This window comes from Salvelinus fontinalis, unplaced genomic scaffold, assembly GCF_029448725.1.
Source record: "Salvelinus fontinalis isolate EN_2023a unplaced genomic scaffold, ASM2944872v1 scaffold_0118, whole genome shotgun sequence".
Lineage (NCBI taxonomy): Eukaryota > Metazoa > Chordata > Actinopteri > Salmoniformes > Salmonidae > Salvelinus > Salvelinus fontinalis.
Window position 1 is genome coordinate 376,745 of NW_026600327.1, and position 21,187 is coordinate 397,931.

Consider the following 21,187-nt stretch of genomic DNA (forward strand, 5'->3'; position numbering starts at 1 on the left):
CTACTACTATACATAATAATCAGCTGGTTACACTGCCCCCTGCTGTCTGCTGATGGTACTACTACTATACATAATAATCAGCTGGTTACACTGCCCCCTGCTGTCTGTTGATGGTACTACTACTATACATAATAATCAGCTGGTTACACTGCCCCCTGCTGTCTGCTGATGGTACTACTACTATACATAATAATCAGATGGTTACACTGCTCCCTGCTGTCTGCTGATGGTACTACTACTATACATAATAATCAGCTAGTTACACTGCCCCCTGCTGTCTGTTGATGGTACTACTACTATACATAATAATCAGCTGTTACACTGCCCCCCGCTGTCTGTTGATGGTACTACTACTATACATAATAATCAGCTGGTTACACTGCCCCCTGCTGTCTGTTGATGGTACTACTACTATACATAATAATCAGCTGGTTACACTGCCCCCTGCTGTCTGCTGATGGTACTACTACTATACATAATAATCAGCTGGTTACACTGCCCCCTGCTGTCTGTTGGTGGTACTACTACTATATATAATAATCAGCTGGTTACACTGCCCCCTGCTGTCTGTTGATGGTACTACTACTATAAATAATAATCAGCTGGTTACACTGCCCCCTGCTGTCTGTTGATGGTACTACTACTATACATAATAATCAGCTGGTTACACTGCCCCTGCTGTCTGTTGATGGTACTACTACTATACATAATAATCAGATGGTTACACTGCCCCCTGCTGTCTGTTGATGGTACTACTACTATACATAATAATCAGCTGGTTACACTGCCCCCTGCTGTCTGTTGGTGGTACTACTACTATACATAATAATCAGCTGGTTACACTGCCCCCTGCTGTCTGTTGGTGGTACTACTACTATACATAATAAACAGCCTATAGCCTGACTTCCAGTATAACTAGGTTGTCTGAACAGGGACATGCTCAGCCTGTCTTCCAGTATAACTAGGTTGTCTGAACAGGGACATGCTCAGCCTGACTTCCAGTATAACTAGGTTGTCTGAACAGGGACATGCTCAGCCTGACTTCCAGTATAACTAGGTTGTCTGAACAGGGACATGCTCAGCCTGACTTCCAGTATAACTAGGTAGTCTGAACAGGGACATGCTCAGCCTGACTTCCAGTATAACTAGGTAGTCTGAACAGGGACATGCTCAGCCTGTCTTCCAGTATAACTAGGTTGTCTGAACAGGGACATGCTCAGCCTGACTTCCAGTATAACTAGGTTGTCTGAACAGGGACATGCTCAGCCTGACTTCCAGTATAACTAGGTTGTCTGAACAGGGACATGCTCAGCCTGACTTCCAGTATAACTAGGTTGTCTGAACAGGGACATGCTCAGCCTGACTTCCAGTATAACTAGGTTGTCTGAACAGGGACATGCTCAGCCTGACTTCCAGTATAACTAGGTTGTCTGAACAGTGACATGCTCAGCCTGACTTCCAGTATAACTAGGTTGTCTGAACAGGGACATGCTCAGCCTGACTTCCAGTATAACTAGGTTGTCTGAACAGGGACATGCTCAGCCTGACTTCCAGTATAACTAGGTTGTCTGAACAGGGACATGCTCAGCCTGACTTCCAGTATAACTAGGTTGTCTGAACAGGGACATGCTCAGCCTGACTTCCAGTATAACTAGGTTGTCTGAACAGGGACATGCTCAGCCTGACTTCCAGTATAACTAGGTTGTCTGAACAGGGACATGCTCAGCCTGACTTCCAGTATAACTAGGTTGTCTGAACAGTGACATGCTCAGCCTGACTTCCAGTATAACTAGGTTGTCTGAACAGGGACATGCTCAGCCTGACTTCCAGTATAACTAGGTTGTCTGAACAGGGACATGCTCAGCCTGACTTCCAGTATAACTAGGTTGTCTGAACAGGGACATGCTCAGCCTGACTTCCAGTATAACTAGGTTGTCTGAACAGTGACATGCTCAGCCTGACTTCCAGTATAACTAGGTTGTCTGAACAGTGACATGCTCAGCCTGACTTCCAGTATAACTAGGTTGTCTGAACAGTGACATGCTCAGTCTGACTTCCAGTATAACTAGGTTGTCTGAACAGTGACATGCTCAGCCTGACTTCCAGTATAACTAGGTTGTCTGAACAGGGACATGCTCAGCCTGACTTCCAGTATAACTAGGTTGTCTGAACAGGGACATGCTCAGCCTGACTTCCAGTATAACTAGGTTGTCTGAACAGTGACATGCTCAGCCTGACTTCCAGTATAACTAGGTCGTCTGAACAGTGACATGCTCAGTCTGACTTCCAGTATAACTAGGTTGTCTGAACAGTGACATGCTCAGCCTGACTTCCAGTATAACTAGGTTGTCTGAACAGGGACATGCTCAGCCTGACTTCCAGTATAACTAGGTTGTCTGAACAGGGACATGCTCAGCCTGACTTCCAGTATAACTAGGTTGTCTGAACAGTGACATGCTCAGCCTGACTTCCAGTATAACTAGGTTGTCTGAACAGTGACATGCTCAGCCTGACTTCCAGTATAACTAGGTTGTCTGAACAGTGACATGCTCAGCCTGACTTCCAGTATAACTAGGTTGTCTGAACAGGTACATGCTCAGCCTGACTTCCAGTATAACTAGGTTGTCTGAACAGGGACATGCTCAGCCTGACTTCCAGTATAACTTGGTTGTCTGAACAGGGACATGCTCAGCCTGACTTCCAGTATAACTAGGTTGTCTGAACAGTGACATGCTCAGCCTGACTTCCAGTATAACTAGGTCGTCTGAACAGTGACATGCTCAGCCTGACTTCCAGTATAACTAGGTTGTCTGAACAGGGACATGCTCAGCCTGACTTCCAGTATAACTAGGTTGTCTGAACAGGGACATGCTCAGCCTGACTTCCAGTATAACTAGGTTGTCTGAACAGTGACATGCTCAGCCTGACTTCCAGTATAACTAGGTTGTCTGAACAGGGACATGCTCAGCCTGACTTCCAGTATAACTAGGTTGACTGAACAGGGACATGCTCAGCCTGACTTCCAGTATAACTAGGTTGTCTGAACAGTGACATGCTCAGTCTGACTTCCAGTATAACTAGGTTGTCTGAACAGTGACATGCTCAGCCTGACTTCCAGTATAACTAGGTTGTCTGAACAGGGACATGCTCAGCCTGACTTCCAGTATAACTAGGTTGTCTGAACAGGGACATGCTCAGCCTGACTTCCAGTATAACTAGGTTGTCTGAACAGTGACATGCTCAGCCTGACTTCCAGTATAACTAGGTTGTCTGAACAGTGACATGCTCAGCCTGACTTCCAGTATAACTAGGTTGTCTGAACAGTGACATGCTCAGCCTGACTTCCAGTATAACTAGGTTGTCTGAACAGGTACATGCTCAGCCTGACTTCCAGTATAACTAGGTTGTCTGAACAGGGACATGCTCAGCCTGACTTCCAGTATAACTTGGTTGTCTGAACAGTGACATGCTCAGCCTGACTTCCAGTATAACTAGGTTGACTGAACAGTGACATGCTCAGCCTGACTTCCAGTATAACTTGGTTGTCTGAACAGTGACATGCTCAGCCTGACTTCCAGTATAACTAGGTTGTCTGAACAGTGACATGCTCAGCCTGACTTCCAGTATAACTAGGTTGACTGAACAGGGACATGCTCAGCCTGACTTCCAGTATAACTAGGTTGTCTGAACAGGGACATGCTCAGCCTGACTTCCAGTATAACTAGGTTGTCTGAACAGGGACATGCTCAGCCTGACTTCCAGTATAACTAGGTTGTCTGAACAGTGACATGCTCAGCCTGTCTTCCAGTATAACTAGGTTTTCTGAACAGTGACATGCTCAGCCTGACTTCCAGTATAACTAGGTTGTCTGAACAGGGACATGCTCAGCCTGACTTCCAGTATAACTAGGTTGTCTGAACAGGGACATGCTCAACCTGACTTCCAGTATAACTACGTTGTCTGAACAGTGACATGCTCAGCCTGACTTCCAGTATAACTAGGTTGTCTGAACAGTGACATGCTCAGCCTGACTTCTAGTATAACTAGGTTGTCTGAACAGTGACATGCTCAGCCTGACTTCCAGTATAACTAGGTTGTCTGAACAGTGACATGCTCAGCCTGACTTCCAGTATAACTAGGTTGTCTGAATAGTGACATGCTCAGCCTGACTTCGAGTATAACTAGGTTGTCTGAACAGGGACATGCTCAGCCTGACTTCCAGTATAACTAAGTTGTCTGAACATTGACATGCTCAGCCTGTCTTCCAGTATAACTAGGTTGTCTGAACAGGGACATGCTCAGCCTGACTTCCAGTATAACTAGGTTGTCTGAACAGGGACATGCTCAGCCTGACTTCCAGTATAACTAGGTTGTCTGAACAGGGACATGCTCAGCCTGACTTCCTGTAAAACTAGGTTGTCTGAACAGGGACATGCTCAGCCTGACTTCCAGTATAACTAGGTTGTCTGAACAGTGACATGCTCAGCCTGACTTCCAGTATAACTAGGTTGTCTGAACAGTGACATGCTCAGCCTGACTTCCAGTATAACTAGGTTGTCTGAACAGTGACATGCTCAGCCTGACTTCAAGTATAACTAGGTTGTCTGAACAGGGACATGCTCAGCCTGACTTCCAGTATAACTAGGTTGTCTGAACAGGGACATGCTCAGCCTGACTTCCAGTATAACTAGGTTGTCTGAACAGTGACATGCTCAGCCTGACTTCCAGTATAACTAGGTTGTCTGAACAGTGACATGCTCAGCCTGACTTCCAGTATAACTAGGTTGTCTGAACAGTGACATGCTCAGCCTGACTTCCAGTATAACTAGGTTGTCTGAACAGTGACATGCTCAGCCTGACTTCCAGTATAACTAGGTTGTCTGAACAGGAACATGCTCAGCCTGACTTCCAGTATAACTAGGTTGTCTGAACAGGGACATGCTCAGCCTGACTTCCAGTATAACTAGGTTGTCTGAACAGTGACATGCTCAGCCTGTCTTCCAGTATAACTAGGTTGTCTGAACAGGGACATGCTCAGCCTGACTTCCAGTATAACTAGGTTGTCTGAACAGGGACATGCTCAGCCTGACTTCCAGTAAAACTAGGTTGTCTGAACAGGGACATGCTCAGCCTGACTTCCAGTACAACTGGGTTGTCTGAACAGGGACATGCTCAGCCTGACTTCCAGTATAACTAGGTTGTCTGAACAGTGACATGCTCAGCCTGTCTTCCAGTATAACTAGGTTGTCTGAACAGGGACATGCTCAGCCTGACTTCCAGTATAACTAGGTTGTCTGAACAGGGACATGCTCAGCCTGACTTCAAGTATAACTAGGTTGTCTGAACAGGGACATGCTCAGCCTGACTTCCAGTATAACTAGGTTGTCTGAACAGGGACATGCTCAGCCTGACTTCCAGTATAACTAGGTTGTCTGAACAGTGACATGCTCAGCCTGACTTCCAGTATAACTAGGTTGTCTGAACAGGGACATGCTCAGCCTGACTTCCAGTATAACTAGGTTGTCTGAACAGGGACATGCTCAGCCTGACTTCCAGTATAACTAGGTTGTCTGAACAGTGACATGCTCAGCCTGACTTCCGGTATAACTAGGTTGTCTGAACAGGGACATGCTCAGCCTGACTTCCAGTATAACTAGGTTGTCTGAACAGGGACATGCTCAGCCTGACTTCCAGTATAACTAGGTTGTCTGAACAGTGACATGCTCAGCCTGTCTTCCAGTATAACTAGGTTGTCTGAACAGGGACATGCTCAGCCTGACTTCCAGTATAACTAGGTTGTCTGAACAGGGACATGCTCAGCCTGACTTCCAGTATAACTAGCTTGTCTGAACAGGGACATGCTCAGCCTGACTTCCAGTATAACTAGGTTGTCTGAACAGTGACATGCTCAGCCTGACTTCCAGTATAACTAGGTTGTCTGAACAGTGACATACTCAGCTTGACTTCCAGTATAACTAGGTTGTCTGAACAGTGACATGCTCAGCCTGACTTCCAGTATAACTAGGTTGTCTGAACAGGGACATGCTCAGCCTGACTTCCAGTATAACTAGGTTGTCTGAACAGTGACATGCTCAGCCTGACTTCCAGTATAACTAGGTTGTCTGAACAGTGACATGCTCAGCCTGACTTCCAGTATAACTAGGTTGTCTGAACAGGGACATGCTCAGCCTGACTTCCAGTATAACTAGGTTGTCTGAACAGTGACATGCTCAGCCTGACTTCCAGTATAACTAGGTTGTCTGAACAGGGACATGCTCAGCCTGACTTCCAGTATAACTAGGTTGTCTGAACAGGGACATGCTCAGCCTGACTTCAAGTATAACTAGGTTGTCTGAACAGGGACATGCTCAGCCTGACTTCCAGTATAACTAGGTTGTCTGAACAGGGACATGCTCAGCCTGACTTCCAGTATAACTAGGTTGTCTGAACAGTGACATGCTCAGCCTGACTTCCAGTATAACTAGGTTGTCTGAACAGGGACATGCTCAGCCAAACTTCCAGTATAACTAGGTTGTCTGAACAGTGACATGCTCAGCCTGACTTCCAGTATAACTAGGTTGTCTGAACAGGGACATGCTCAGCCTGACTTCCAGTATAACTAGGTTGTCTGAACAGGGACATGCTCAGCCTGACTTCCAGTATAACTAGGTTGTCTGAACAGTGACATGCTCAGCCTGTCTTCCAGTATAACTAGGTTGTCTGAACAGGGACATGCTCAGCCTGACTTCCAGTATAACTAGGTTGTCTGAACAGGGACATGCTCAGCCTGACTTCCAGTATAACTAGGTTGTCTGAACAGGGACATGCTCAGCCTGACTTCAAGTATAACTAGGTTGTCTGAACAGGGACATGCTCAGCCTGACTTCCAGTATAACTAGGTTGTCTGAACAGGGACATGCTCAGCCTGACCTCCAGTATAACTAGGTTGTCTGAACAGTGACATGCTCAGCCTGTCTTCCAGTATAACTAGGTTGTCTGAACAGGGACATGCTCAGCCTGACTTCCAGTATAACTAGGTTGTCTGAACAGGGACATGCTCAGCCTGTCTTCCAGTATAACTAGGTTGTCTGAACAGGGACATGCTCAGCCTGACTTCAAGTATAACTAGGTTGTCTGAACAGGGACATGCTCAGCCTGACTTCCAGTATAACTAGGTTGTCTGAACAGTGACATGCTCAGCCTGACTTCCAGTATAACTAGGTTGTCTGAACAGGGACATGCTCAGCCTGACTTCCAGTATAACTAGGTTGTCTGAACAGGGACATGCTCAGCCTGACTTCCAGTATAACTAGGTTGTCTGAACAGTGACATGCTCAGCCTGACTTCCAGTATAACTAGGTTGTCTGAACAGGGACATGCTCAGCCTGACTTCCAGTATAACTAGGTTGTCTGAACAGGGACATGCTCAGCCTGACTTCCAGTATAACTAGGTTGTCTGAACAGGGACATGCTCAGCCTGACTTCAAGTATAACTAGGTTGTCTGAACAGGGACATGCTCAGCCTGACTTCCAGTATAACTAGGTTGTCTGAACAGGGACATGCTCAGCCTGACTTCCAGTATAACTAGGTTGTCTGAACAGTGACATGCTCAGCCTGTCTTCCAGTATAACTAGGTTGTCTGAACAGGGACATGCTCAGCCTGACTTCCAGTATAACTAGGTTGTCTGAACAGTGACATGCTCAGCCTGTCTTCCAGTATAACTAGGTTGTCTGAACAGGGACATGCTCAGCCTGACTTCCAGTATAACTAGGTTGTCTGAACAGGGACATGCTCAGCCTGACTTCCAGTATAACTAGGTTGTCTGAACAGGGACATGCTCAGCCTGACTTCCAGTATAACTAGGTTGTCTGAACAGTGACATGCTCAGCCTGACTTCCAGTATAACTAGGTTGTCTGAACAGGGACATGCTCAGCCTGACTTCCAGTATAACTAGGTTGTCTGAACAGGGACATGCTCAGCCTGACTTCCAGTATAACTAGGTTGTCTGAACAGTGACATGCTCAGCCTGACTTCCAGTATAACTAGGTTGTCTGAACAGGGACATGCTCAGCCTGACTTCCAGTATAACTAGGTTGTCTGAACAGGGACATGCTCAGCCTGACTTCCAGTATAACTAGGTTGTCTGAACAGTGACATGCTCAGCCTGTCTTCCAGTATAACTAGGTTGTCTGAACAGGGACATGCTCAGCCTGACTTCCAGTATAACTAGGTTGTCTGAACAGGGACATGCTCAGCCTGACTTCCAGTATAACTAGCTTGTCTGAACAGGGACATGCTCAGCCTGACTTCCAGTATAACTAGGTTGTCTGAACAGTGACATGCTCAGCCTGTCTTCCAGTATAACTAGGTTGTCTGAACAGGGACATGCTCAGCCTGACTTCCAGTATAACTAGGTTGTCTGAACAGGGACATGCTCAGCCTGACTTCCAGTATAACTAGGTTGTCTGAACAGGGACATGCTCAGCCTGACTTCCAGTATAACTAGGTTGTCTGAACAGTGACATGCTCAGCCTGACTTCCAGTATAACTAGGTTGTCTGAACAGTGACATGCTCAGCCTGACTTCCAGTATAACTAGGTTGTCTGAACAGGGACATGCTCAGCCTGACTTCCAGTATAACTAGGTTGTCTGAACAGGGACATGCTCAGCCTGACTTCCAGTATAACTAGGTTGTCTGAACAGTGACATGCTCAGCCTGACTTCCAGTATAACTAGGTTGTCTGAACAGGGACATGCTCAGCCTGACTTCCAGTATAACTAGGTTGTCTGAACAGGGACATGCTCAGCCTGACTTCCAGTATAACTAGGTTGTCTGAACAGTGACATGCTCAGCCTGACTTCCAGTATAACTAGGTTGTCTGAACAGTGACATGCTCAGCCTGACTTCCAGTATAACTAGGTTGTCTGAACAGGGACATGCTCAGCCTGACTTCCAGTATAACTAGGTTGTCTGAACAGTGACATGCTCAGCCTGACTTCCAGTATAACTAGGTTGTCTGAACAGGGACATGCTCAGCCTGACTTCCAGTATAACTAGGTTGTCTGAACAGGGACATGCTCAGCCTGACTTCCAGTATAACTAGGTTGTCTGAACAGGGACATGCTCAGCCTGACTTCCAGTATAACTAGGTTGTCTGAACAGGGACATGCTCAGCCTGACTTCCAGTATAACTAGGTTGTCTGAACAGTGACATGCTCAGCCTGACTTCCAGTATAACTAGGTTGTCTGAACAGGGACATGCTCAGCCAGACTTCCAGTATAACTAGGTTGTCTGAACAGTGACATGCTCAGCCTGACTTCCAGTATAACTAGGTTGTCTGAACAGGGACATGCTCAGCCTGACTTCCAGTATAACTAGGTTGTCTGAACAGGGACATGCTCAGCCTGACTTCCAGTATAACTAGGTTGTCTGAACAGTGACATGCTCAGCCTGTCTTCCAGTATAACTAGGTTGTCTGAACAGGGACATGCTCAGCCTGACTTCCAGTATAACTAGGTTGTCTGAACAGGGACATGCTCAGCCTGACTTCCAGTATAACTAGGTTGTCTGAACAGGGACATGCTCAGCCTGACTTCAAGTATAACTAGGTTGTCTGAACAGGGACATGCTCAGCCTGACTTCCAGTATAACTAGGTTGTCTGAACAGGGACATGCTCAGCCTGACTTCAAGTATAACTAGGTTGTCTGAACAGGGACATGCTCAGCCTGACTTCCAGTATAACTAGGTTGTCTGAACAGGGACATGCTCAGCCTGTCTTCCAGTATAACTAGGTTGTCTGAACAGGGACATGCTCAGCCTGTCTTCCAGTATAACTAGGTTGTCTGAACAGGGACATGCTCAGCCTGACTTCCAGTATAACTAGGTTGTCTGAACAGGGACATGCTCAGCCTGACTTCAAGTATAACTAGGTTGTCTGAACAGGGACATGCTCAGCCTGACTTCCAGTATAACTAGGTTGTCTGAACAGTGACATGCTCAGCCTGACTTCCAGTATAACTAGGTTGTCTGAACAGGGACATGCTCAGCCTGACTTCCAGTATAACTAGGTTGTCTGAACAGGGACATGCTCAGCCTGACTTCCAGTATAACTAGGTTGTCTGAACAGGGACATGCTCAGCCTGTCTTCCAGTATAACTAGGTTGTCTGAACAGGGACATGCTCAGCCTGACTTCCAGTATAACTAGGTAGTCTGAACAGGGACATGCTCAGCCTGACTTCCAGTATAACTAGGTAGTCTGAACAGGGACATGCTCAGCCTGTCTTCCAGTATAACTAGGTTGTCTGAACAGGGACATGCTCAGCCTGACTTCCAGTATAACTAGGTTGTCTGAACAGGGACATGCTCAGCCTGACTTCCAGTATAACTAGGTTGTCTGAACAGTGACATGCTCAGCCTGACTTCCAGTATAACTAGGTTGACTGAACAGGGACATGCTCAGCCTGACTTCCAGTATAACTAGGTTGTCTGAACAGGGACATGCTCAGCCTGACTTCCAGTATAACTAGGTTGTCTGAACAGGGACATGCTCAGCCTGACTTCCAGTATAACTAGGTTGTCTGAACAGGGACATGCTCAGCCTGACTTCCAGTATAACTAGGTTGTCTGAACAGTGACATGCTCAGCCTGACTTCCAGTATAACTAGGTTGTCTGAACAGTGACATGCTCAGCCTGACTTCCAGTATAACTAGGTTGTCTGAACAGTGACATGCTCAGTCTGACTTCCAGTATAACTAGGTTGTCTGAACAGTGACATGCTCAGCCTGACTTCCAGTATAACTAGGTTGTCTGAACAGGGACATGCTCAGCCTGACTTCCAGTATAACTAGGTTGTCTGAACAGGGACATGCTCAGCCTGACTTCCAGTATAACTAGGTTGTCTGAACAGTGACATGCTCAGCCTGACTTCCAGTATAACTAGGTTGTCTGAACAGGGACATGCTCAGCCTGACTTCCAGTATAACTAGGTTGTCTGAACAGGGACATGCTCAGCCTGACTTCCAGTATAACTAGGTTGTCTGAACAGTGACATGCTCAGCCTGACTTCCAGTATAACTAGGTTGTCTGAACAGTGACATGCTCAGCCTGACTTCCAGTATAACTAGGTTGTCTGAACAGTGACATGCTCAGCCTGACTTCCAGTATAACTAGGTTGTCTGAACAGGTACATGCTCAGCCTGACTTCCAGTATAACTAGGTTGTCTGAACAGGGACATGCTCAGCCTGACTTCCAGTATAACTTGGTTGTCTGAACAGGGACATGCTCAGCCTGACTTCCAGTATAACTAGGTTGTCTGAACAGTGACATGCTCAGCCTGACTTCCAGTATAACTAGGTCGTCTGAACAGTGACATGCTCAGTCTGACTTCCAGTATAACTAGGTTGTCTGAACAGTGACATGCTCAGCCTGACTTCCAGTATAACTAGGTTGTCTGAACAGGGACATGCTCAGCCTGACTTCCAGTATAACTAGGTTGTCTGAACAGGGACATGCTCAGCCTGACTTCCAGTATAACTAGGTTGTCTGAACAGTGACATGCTCAGCCTGACTTCCAGTATAACTAGGTTGTCTGAACAGTGACATGCTCAGCCTGACTTCCAGTATAACTAGGTTGTCTGAACAGGGACATGCTCAGCCTGACTTCCAGTATAACTAGGTTGTCTGAACAGTGACATGCTCAGCCTGACTTCCAGTATAACTAGGTTGTCTGAACAGGTACATGCTCAGCCTGACTTCCAGTATAACTAGGTTGTCTGAACAGGGACATGCTCAGCCTGACTTCCAGTATAACTTGGTTGTCTGAACAGTGACATGCTCAGCCTGACTTCCAGTATAACTAGGTTGACTGAACAGTGACATGCTCAGCCTGACTTCCAGTATAACTTGGTTGTCTGAACAGTGACATGCTCAGCCTGACTTCCAGTATAACTAGGTTGTCTGAACAGTGACATGCTCAGCCTGACTTCCAGTATAACTAGGTTGACTGAACAGGGACATGCTCAGCCTGACTTCCAGTATAACTAGGTTGTCTGAACAGGGACATGCTCAGCCTGACTTCCAGTATAACTAGGTTGTCTGAACAGGGACATGCTCAGCCTGACTTCCAGTATAACTAGGTTGTCTGAACAGTGACATGCTCAGCCTGTCTTCCAGTATAACTAGGTTTTCTGAACAGTGACATGCTCAGCCTGACTTCCAGTATAACTAGGTTGTCTGAACAGGGACATGCTCAGCCTGACTTCCAGTATAACTAGGTTGTCTGAACAGTGACATGCTCAGCCTGTCTTCCAGTATAACTAGGTTGTCTGAACAGTGACATGCTCAGCCTGACTTCCAGTATAACTAGGTTGTCTGAACAGGGACATGCTCAACCTGACTTCCAGTATAACTAGGTTGTCTGAACAGTGACATGCTCAGCCTGACTTCCAGTATAACTAGGTTGTCTGAACAGTGACATGCTCAGCCTGACTTCTAGTATAACTAGGTTGTCTGAACAGTGACATGCTCAGCCTGACTTCCAGTATAACTAGGTTGTCTGAACAGTGACATGCTCAGCCTGACTTCCAGTATAACTAGGTTGTCTGAATAGTGACATGCTCAGCCTGACTTCGAGTATAACTAAGTTGTCTGAATAGTGACATGCTCAGCCTGACTTCCAGTATAACTAGGTTGTCTGAATAGTGACATGCTCAGCCTGACTTCCAGTATAACTAGGTTGTCTGAACAGTGACATGCTCAGCCTGACTTCTAGTATAACTAGGTTGTCTGAACAGTGACATGCTCAGCCTGACTTCCAGTATAACTAGGTTGTCTGAATAGTGACATGCTCAGCCTGACTTCCAGTATAACTAAGTTGTCTGAACATTGACATGCTCAGCCTGTCTTCCAGTATAACTAGGTTGTCTGAACAGGGACATGCTCAGCCTGACTTCCAGTATAACTAGGTTGTCTGAACAGGGACATGCTCAGCCTGACTTCCAGTATAACTAGGTTGTCTGAACAGGGACATGCTCAGCCTGACTTCCAGTATAACTAGGTTGTCTGAACAGGGACATGCTCAGCCTGACTTCCAGTATAACTAGGTTGTCTGAACAGTGACATGCTCAGCCTGACTTCCAGTATAACTAGGTTGTCTGAACAGTGACATGCTCAGCCTGACTTCCAGTATAACTAGGTTGTCTGAACAGTGACATGCTCAGCCTGACTTCCAGTATAACTAGGTTGTCTGAACAGTGACATGCTCAGCCTGACTTCCAGTATAACTAGGTTGTCTGAACAGGTACATGCTCAGCCTGACTTCCAGTATAACTAGGTTGTCTGAACAGGGACATGCTCAGCCTGACTTCCAGTATAACTAGGTTGTCTGAACAGGGACATGCTCAGCCTGACTTCCAGTATAACTAGGTTGTCTGAACAGTGACATGCTCAGCCTGTCTTCCAGTATAACTAGGTTGTCTGAACAGTGACATGCTCAGTCTGACTTCCAGTATAACTAGGTTGTCTGAACAGTGACATGCTCAGCCTGACTTCCAGTATAACTAGGTTGTCTGAACAGGGACATGCTCAGCCTGACTTCCAGTATAACTAGGTTGTCTGAACAGTGACATGCTCAGCCTGACTTCCAGTATAACTAGGTTGTCTGAACAGTGACATGCTCAGCCTGACTTCCAGTATAACTAGGTTGTCTGAACAGTGACATGCTCAGCCTGACTTCCAGTATAACTAGGTTGTCTGAACAGGTACATGCTCAGCCTGACTTCCAGTATAACTAGGTTGTCTGAACAGGGACATGCTCAGCCTGACTTCCAGTATAACTTGGTTGTCTGAACAGTGACATGCTCAGCCTGACTTCCAGTATAACTAGGTTGACTGAACAGTGACATGCTCAGCCTGACTTCCAGTATAACTTGGTTGTCTGAACAGTGACATGCTCAGCCTGACTTCCAGTATAACTAGGTTGTCTGAACAGTGACATGCTCAGCCTGACTTCCAGTATAACTAGGTTGACTGAACAGGGACATGCTCAGCCTGACTTCCAGTATAACTAGGTTGTCTGAACAGTGACATGCTCAGCCTGACTTCCAGTATAACTAGGTTGTCTGAACAGGGACATGCTCAGCCTGACTTCCAGTATAACTAGGTTGTCTGAACAGGGACATGCTCAGCCTGACTTCCAGTATAACTAGGTTGTCTGAACAGTGACATGCTCAGCCTGTCTTCCAGTATAACTAGGTTTTCTGAACAGTGACATGCTCAGCCTGACTTCCAGTATAACTAGGTTGTCTGAACAGGGACATGCTCAGCCTGACTTCCAGTATAACTAGGTTGTCTGAACAGTGACATGCTCAGCCTGTCTTCCAGTATAACTAGGTTGTCTGAACAGTGACATGCTCAGCCTGACTTCCAGTATAACTAGGTTGTCTGAACAGGGACATGCTCAACCTGACTTCCAGTATAACTAGGTTGTCTGAACAGTGACATGCTCAGCCTGACTTCCAGTATAACTAGGTTGTCTGAACAGGGACATGCTCAGCCTGACTTCCAGTATAACTAGGTTGTCTGAACAGTGACATGCTCAGCCTGTCTTCCAGTATAACTAGGTTGTCTGAACAGTGACATGCTCAGCCTGACTTCCAGTATAACTAGGTTGTCTGAACAGGGACATGCTCAACCTGACTTCCAGTATAACTAGGTTGTCTGAACAGTGACATGCTCAGCCTGACTTCCAGTATAACTAGGTTGTCTGAACAGTGACATGCTCAGCCTGACTTCTAGTATAACTAGGTTGTCTGAACAGTGACATGCTCAGCCTGACTTCCAGTATAACTAGGTTGTCTGAACAGTGACATGCTCAGCCTGACTTCGAGTATAACTAGGTTGTCTGAACAGGGACATGCTCAGCTTGACTTCCAGTATAACTAAGTTGTCTGAACATTGACATGCTCAGCCTGTCTTCCAGTATAACTAGGTTGTCTGAACAGGGACATGCTCAGCCTGACTTCCAGTATAACTAGGTTGTCTGAACAGGGACATGCTCAGCCTGACTTCCAGTATAACTAGGTTGTCTGAACAGGGACATGCTCAGCCTGACTTCCTGTAAAACTAGGTTGTCTGAACAGGGACATGCTCAGCCTGACTTCCAGTATAACTAGGTTGTCTGAACAGTGACATGCTCAGCCTGACTTCCAGTATAACTATGTTGTCTGAACAGTGACATGCTCAGCCTGACTTCCAGTATAACTAGGTTGTCTGAACAGTGACATGCTCAGCCTGACTTCAAGTATAACTAGGTTGTCTGAACAGGGACATGCTCAGCCTGACTTCCAGTATAACTAGGTTGTCTGAACAGGGACATGCTCAGCCTGACTTCCAGTATAACTAGGTTGTCTGAACAGTGACATGCTCAGCCTGACTTCCAGTATAACTAGGTTGTCTGAACAGTGACATGCTCAGCCTGACTTCCAGTATAACTAGGTTGTCTGAACAGTGACATGCTCAGCCTGACTTCCAGTATAACTAGGTTGTCTGAACAGTGACATGCTCAGCCTGACTTCCAGTATAACTAGGTTGTCTGAACAGGAACATGCTCAGCCTGACTTCCAGTATAACTAGGTTGTCTGAACAGGGACATGCTCAGCCTGACTTCCAGTATAACTAGGTTGTCTGAACAGTGACATGCTCAGCCTGTCTTCCAGTATAACTAGGTTGTCTGAACAGGGACATGCTCAGCCTGACTTCCAGTATAACTAGGTTGTCTGAACAGGGACATGCTCAGCCTGACTTCCAGTAAAACTAGGTTGTCTGAACAGGGACATGCTCAGCCTGACTTCCAGTACAACTGGGTTGTCTGAACAGGGACATGCTCATCCTGACTTCCAGTATAACTAGGTTGTCTGAACAGTGACATGCTCAGCCTGTCTTCCAGTATAACTAGGTTGTCTGAACAGGGACATGCTCAGCCTGACTTCCAGTATAACTTGGTTGTCTGAACAGTGACATGCTCAGCCTGACTTCCAGTATAACTAGGTTGACTGAACAGTGACATGCTCAGCCTGACTTCCAGTATAACTTGGTTGTCTGAACAGTGACATGCTCAGCCTGACTTCCAGTATAACTAGGTTGTCTGAACAGTGACATGCTCAGCCTGACTTCCAGTATAACTAGGTTGACTGAACAGGGACATGCTCAGCCTGACTTCCAGTATAACTAGGTTGTCTGAACAGGGACATGCTCAGCCTGACTTCCAGTATAACTAGGTTGTCTGAACAGGGACATGCTCAGCCTGACTTCCAGTATAACTAGGTTGTCTGAACAGTGACATGCTCAGCCTGTCTTCCAGTATAACTAGGTTTTCTGAACAGTGACATGCTCAGCCTGACTTCCAGTATAACTAGGTTGTCTGAACAGGGACATGCTCAGCCTGACTTCCAGTATAACTAGGTTGTCTGAACAGTGACATGCTCAGCCTGTCTTCCAGTATAACTAGGTTGTCTGAACAGTGACATGCTCAGCCTGACTTCCAGTATAACTAGGTTGTCTGAACAGGGACATGCTCAACCTGACTTCCAGTATAACTAGGTTGTCTGAACAGTGACATGCTCAGCCTGACTTCCAGTATAACTAGGTTGTCTGAACAGTGACATGCTCAGCCTGACTTCTAGTATAACTAGGTTGTCTGAACAGTGACATGCTCAGCCTGACTTCCAGTATAACTAGGTTGTCTGAACAGTGACATGCTCAGCCTGACTTCCAGTATAACTAGGTTGTCTGAATAGTGACATGCTCAGCCTGACTTCGAGTATAACTAGGTTGTCTGAACAGGGACATGCTCAGCTTGACTTCCAGTATAACTAAGTTGTCTGAACATTGACATGCTCAGCCTGTCTTCCAGTATAACTAGGTTGTCTGAACAGGGACATGCTCAGCCTGACTTCCAGTATAACTAGGTTGTCTGAACAGTGACATGCTCAGCCTGACTTCCAGTATAACTAGGTTGTCTGAACAGGGACATGCTCAGCCTGACTTCCAGTATAACTAGGTTGTCTGAACAGTGACATGCTCAGCCTGACTTCCAGTATAACTAGGTTGTCTGAACAGTGACATGCTCAGCCTGACTTCCAGTATAACTAGGTTGTCTGAACAGTGACATGCTCAGCCTGACTTCCAGTATAACTAGGTTGTCTGAACAGGAACATGCTCAGCCTGACTTCCAGTATAACTAGGTTGTCTGAACAGGGACATGCTCAGCCTGACTTCCAGTATAACTAGGTTGTCTGAACAGTGACATGCTCAGCCTGTCTTCCAGTATAACTAGGTTGTCTGAACAGGGACATGCTCAGCCTGACTTCCAGTATAACTAGGTTGTCTGAACAGGGACATGCTCAGCCTGACTTCCAGTAAAACTAGGTTGTCTGAACAGGGACATGCTCAGCCTGACTTCCAGTATAACTAGGTTGTCTGAACAGGGACATGCTCAGCCTGACTTCCAGTATAACTAGGTTGTCTGAACAGGGACATGCTCATCCTGACTTCCAGTATAACTAGGTTGTCTGAACAGTGACATGCTCAGCCTGTCTTCCAGTATAACTAGGTTGTCTGAACAGGGACATGCTCAGCCTGACTTCCAGTATAACTAGGTTGTCTGAACAGGGACATGCTCAGCCTGACTTCCAGTATAACTAGGTTGTCTGAACAGGGACATGCTCAGCCTGACTTCCAGTATAACTAGGTTGTCTGAACAGGGACATGCTCAGCCTGACTTCAAGTATAACTAGGTTGTCTGAACAGGGACATGCTCAGCCTGACTTCCAGTATAACTAGGTTGTCTGAACAGGGACATGCTCAGCCTGACTTCCAGTATAACTAGGTTGTCTGAACAGGGACATGCTCAGCCTGACTTCCAGTATAACTAGGTTGTCTGAACAGTGACATGCTCAGCCTGACTTCCAGTATAACTAGGTTGTCTGAACAGGGACATGCTCAGCCTGTCTTCCAGTATAACTTGGTTGTCTGAACAGGGACATGCTCAGCCTGACTTCCAGTATAACTAGGTTGTCTGAACAGGGACATGCTCAGCCTGACTTCCAGTATAACTAGGTTGTCTGAACAGGGACATGCTCAGCCTGACTTCCGGTATAACTAGGTTGTCTGAACAGGGACATGCTCAGCCTGACTTCCAGTATAACTAGGTTGTCTGAACAGTGACATGCTCAGTCTGACTTCCAGTATAACTAGGTTGTCTGAACAGGGACATGCTCAGCCTGACTTCCAGTATAACTAGGTTGTCTGAACAGGAACATGCTCAGCCTGACTTCCAGTATAACTAGGTTGTCTGAACAGGGACATGCTCAGCCTGACTTCCAGTATAACTAGGTTGTCTGAACAGTGACATGCTCAGCCTGACTTCCAGTATAACTAGGTTGTCTGAACAGGGACATGCTCAGCCTGACTTCCAGTATAACTAGGTTGTCTGAACAGGGACATGCTCAGCCTGACTTCCAGTATAACTAGGTTGTCTGAACAGTGACATGCTCAGCCTGACTTCCAGTATAACTAGGTTGTCTGAACAGGGACATGCTCAGCCTGACTTCCAGTATAACTAGGTTGTCTGAACAGTGACATGCTCAGCCTGACTTCCAGTATAACTAGGTTGTCTGAACAGGGACATGCTCAGCCTGACTTCCAGATCTGTTTCATTCCGATGCTTCATCCGGTACATTCAGACTCTTGCGAATTGAAGGAAAATTATGAAAACATAGAGAGATGAAACAGAAATGATTTAAAATGTTTTTTTTCTTTTTTCATGGTTCATTTTCTGGGGAAGCTTGGCTTCCTTTGGCATCCATGAATACGCACCACTGGGTGTGTGTGTGTGTGTGTCTCTGTGTGTGTGTGTGTGTGTGTGTGTGTGTGTGTGTGTGTGTGTGTGTGTGTGTGTGTGTGTGTGTGTGTGTGTGTGTGTGTGTGTGTGTGTGTGTGTGTGTGTGTGTGTGTGTGTCCTTACATTCCATTCGAAGCCAGCTACAGCGATGCCTCCAGCAGCTCCAGTTCCAGCCAGACCGATGAACAGACCAGAGCCCTCACTACTGGCAAACAGAGAGGCTCCGATCTACACACACACACACACACACAGATACACACACACACACAACTAGTAAACAGAGAGTCTCCGATCTACACACACACACACAGATACACACACACACACCTGGTAAAAAGAGAGGCTCCGATCTACACACACAAACACACAGATACACAAACACACAACTGGTGAACAGAGAGGCTCTGATCTTCCACAAGAAGAGCAGGAAATGCAGGACTGTTTGATATTAACAGCAGATGGGACTTTGAGACTCACCGGCCACCAGGCCATGTCTCTCCCAGCCAGGAAGTATCCACTCAGAGTGTTCCTGCTGACCCTGCACGACGACTGGACAACACAGATCCATAGTTACACAGAGTTACACACACCAGAGATCCATGGTTACACAGAGTTACACACACCAGAGTTACACAGAGTTACACACACCAGAGTTACACAGAGTTACACACACCAGAGATCCATGGTTACACAGAGTTACACACACCAGAGATCCATGGTTACACAGAGTTACACACACCAGAGATCCATGGTTACACAGAGTTACACACACCAGAGATCCATAGTTACACAGAGTTACACACACCAGACAGAGGTCCATAGTAACACACACCAGACAGAGGTCCATAGTAACACACACCAGACAGAGTTCCATAGTAACACACACCAGACAGAGTTCCATAGTAACACACACCAGACAGAGTTCCATAGTAACACACACCAGACAGAGTTCCATAGTAACACAGAGTTACACACACACCAGACAGAGTTCCATAGTTACACACACCAGACAGAGTTCCATAGTTACACACACCAGACAGAGTTACATAGTTACACACACCAGACAGAGGTCCATAGTAACACACACCAGACAGAGGTCCATAGTAACACACACCAGACAGAGTTCCATAGTAACACACACCAGACAGAGTTCCATAGTAACACAGAGTTACACACACACCAGACAGAGTTACATAGTAACACACACCAGACAGAGTTCCATAGTAACACAGAGTTACACACACACCAGACAGAGTTCCATAGTTACACACACCAGACAGAGTTCCATAGTTACACACACCAGACAGAGTTACATAGTTACACACACCAGACAGAGTTACATAGTTACACACACCAGACAGAGATCCATAGTTACACACACCAGACAGAGTTCCATAGTTACACACACCAGACAGAGTTCCATAGTTACACACACCAGACAGAGTTACATAGTTACACACACCAGACAGAGTTACATAGTTACACACACCAGACAGAGATCCATAGTTACACACACCAGACAGAGTTACATAGTTACACACACCAGACAGAGTTCCATAGTTACACACACCAGACAGAGTTACATAGTTACACACACCAGACAGAGATCCATAGTTACACACACCAGACAGAGATCCATAGTTACACACACCAGACAGAGTTCCATAGTAACACAGAGTTACACACACACCAGACAAAGTTCCATAGTTACACACACCAGACAGAGTTCCATAGTAACACAGAGTTACACACACACCAGACAGAGTTCCATAGTTACACACACCAGACAGAGTTCCATAGTTACACACACCAGACAGAGTTCCATAGTTACACACACCAGACAGAGATCCATAGTAACACAGAGTTACACACACACCAGACAGAGTTCCATAGTAACACACACCAGACAGAGTTCCATAGTTACACACACCAGACAGAGTTCCATAGTTACACACACCAGACAGAGATCCATAGTAACACACACCAGACAGAGATCCATAGTTACACACACCAGACAGAGTTCCATAGTAACACAGAGTTACACACACACCAGACAGAGGTCCATAGTAACACACACCAGACAGAGTTCCATAGTAACACACACCAGACAGAGATCCATAGTAACACACACCAGACAGAGATCCATAGTTACACACACCAGACAGAGTTCCATAGTAACACAGAGTTACACACACACCAGACAGAGGTCCATAGTAACACACACCAGACAGAGTTCCATAGTTACACACACCAGACAGAGTTCCATAGTTACACACACCA

The 21,187-nt window shown here is 46.2% G+C and overlaps 1 protein-coding gene across 2 annotated transcripts in view; it reads right to left on the reverse strand.

Annotated features, from left to right (window-relative positions):
- Positions 1–19,414, reverse strand: part of LOC129843333 (sodium/mannose cotransporter SLC5A10-like) — a 174,417-nt gene extending 155,003 nt beyond the window's left edge. For both annotated transcript variants that reach the window (XM_055911968.1, XM_055911967.1), the window contains exons 1-2: positions 19,385–19,414; positions 19,031–19,135 (exon numbers count right to left, since the gene is read on the reverse strand). In XM_055911968.1, the coding sequence (XP_055767943.1) occupies positions 19,031–19,135; positions 19,385–19,399 (120 nt within the window). In that variant the 5' untranslated portion in view covers positions 19,400–19,414. The remainder of the gene's footprint in view (positions 1–19,030; positions 19,136–19,384) is intronic.
- Between the last annotated feature and the right edge of the window lie 1,773 nt (positions 19,415–21,187).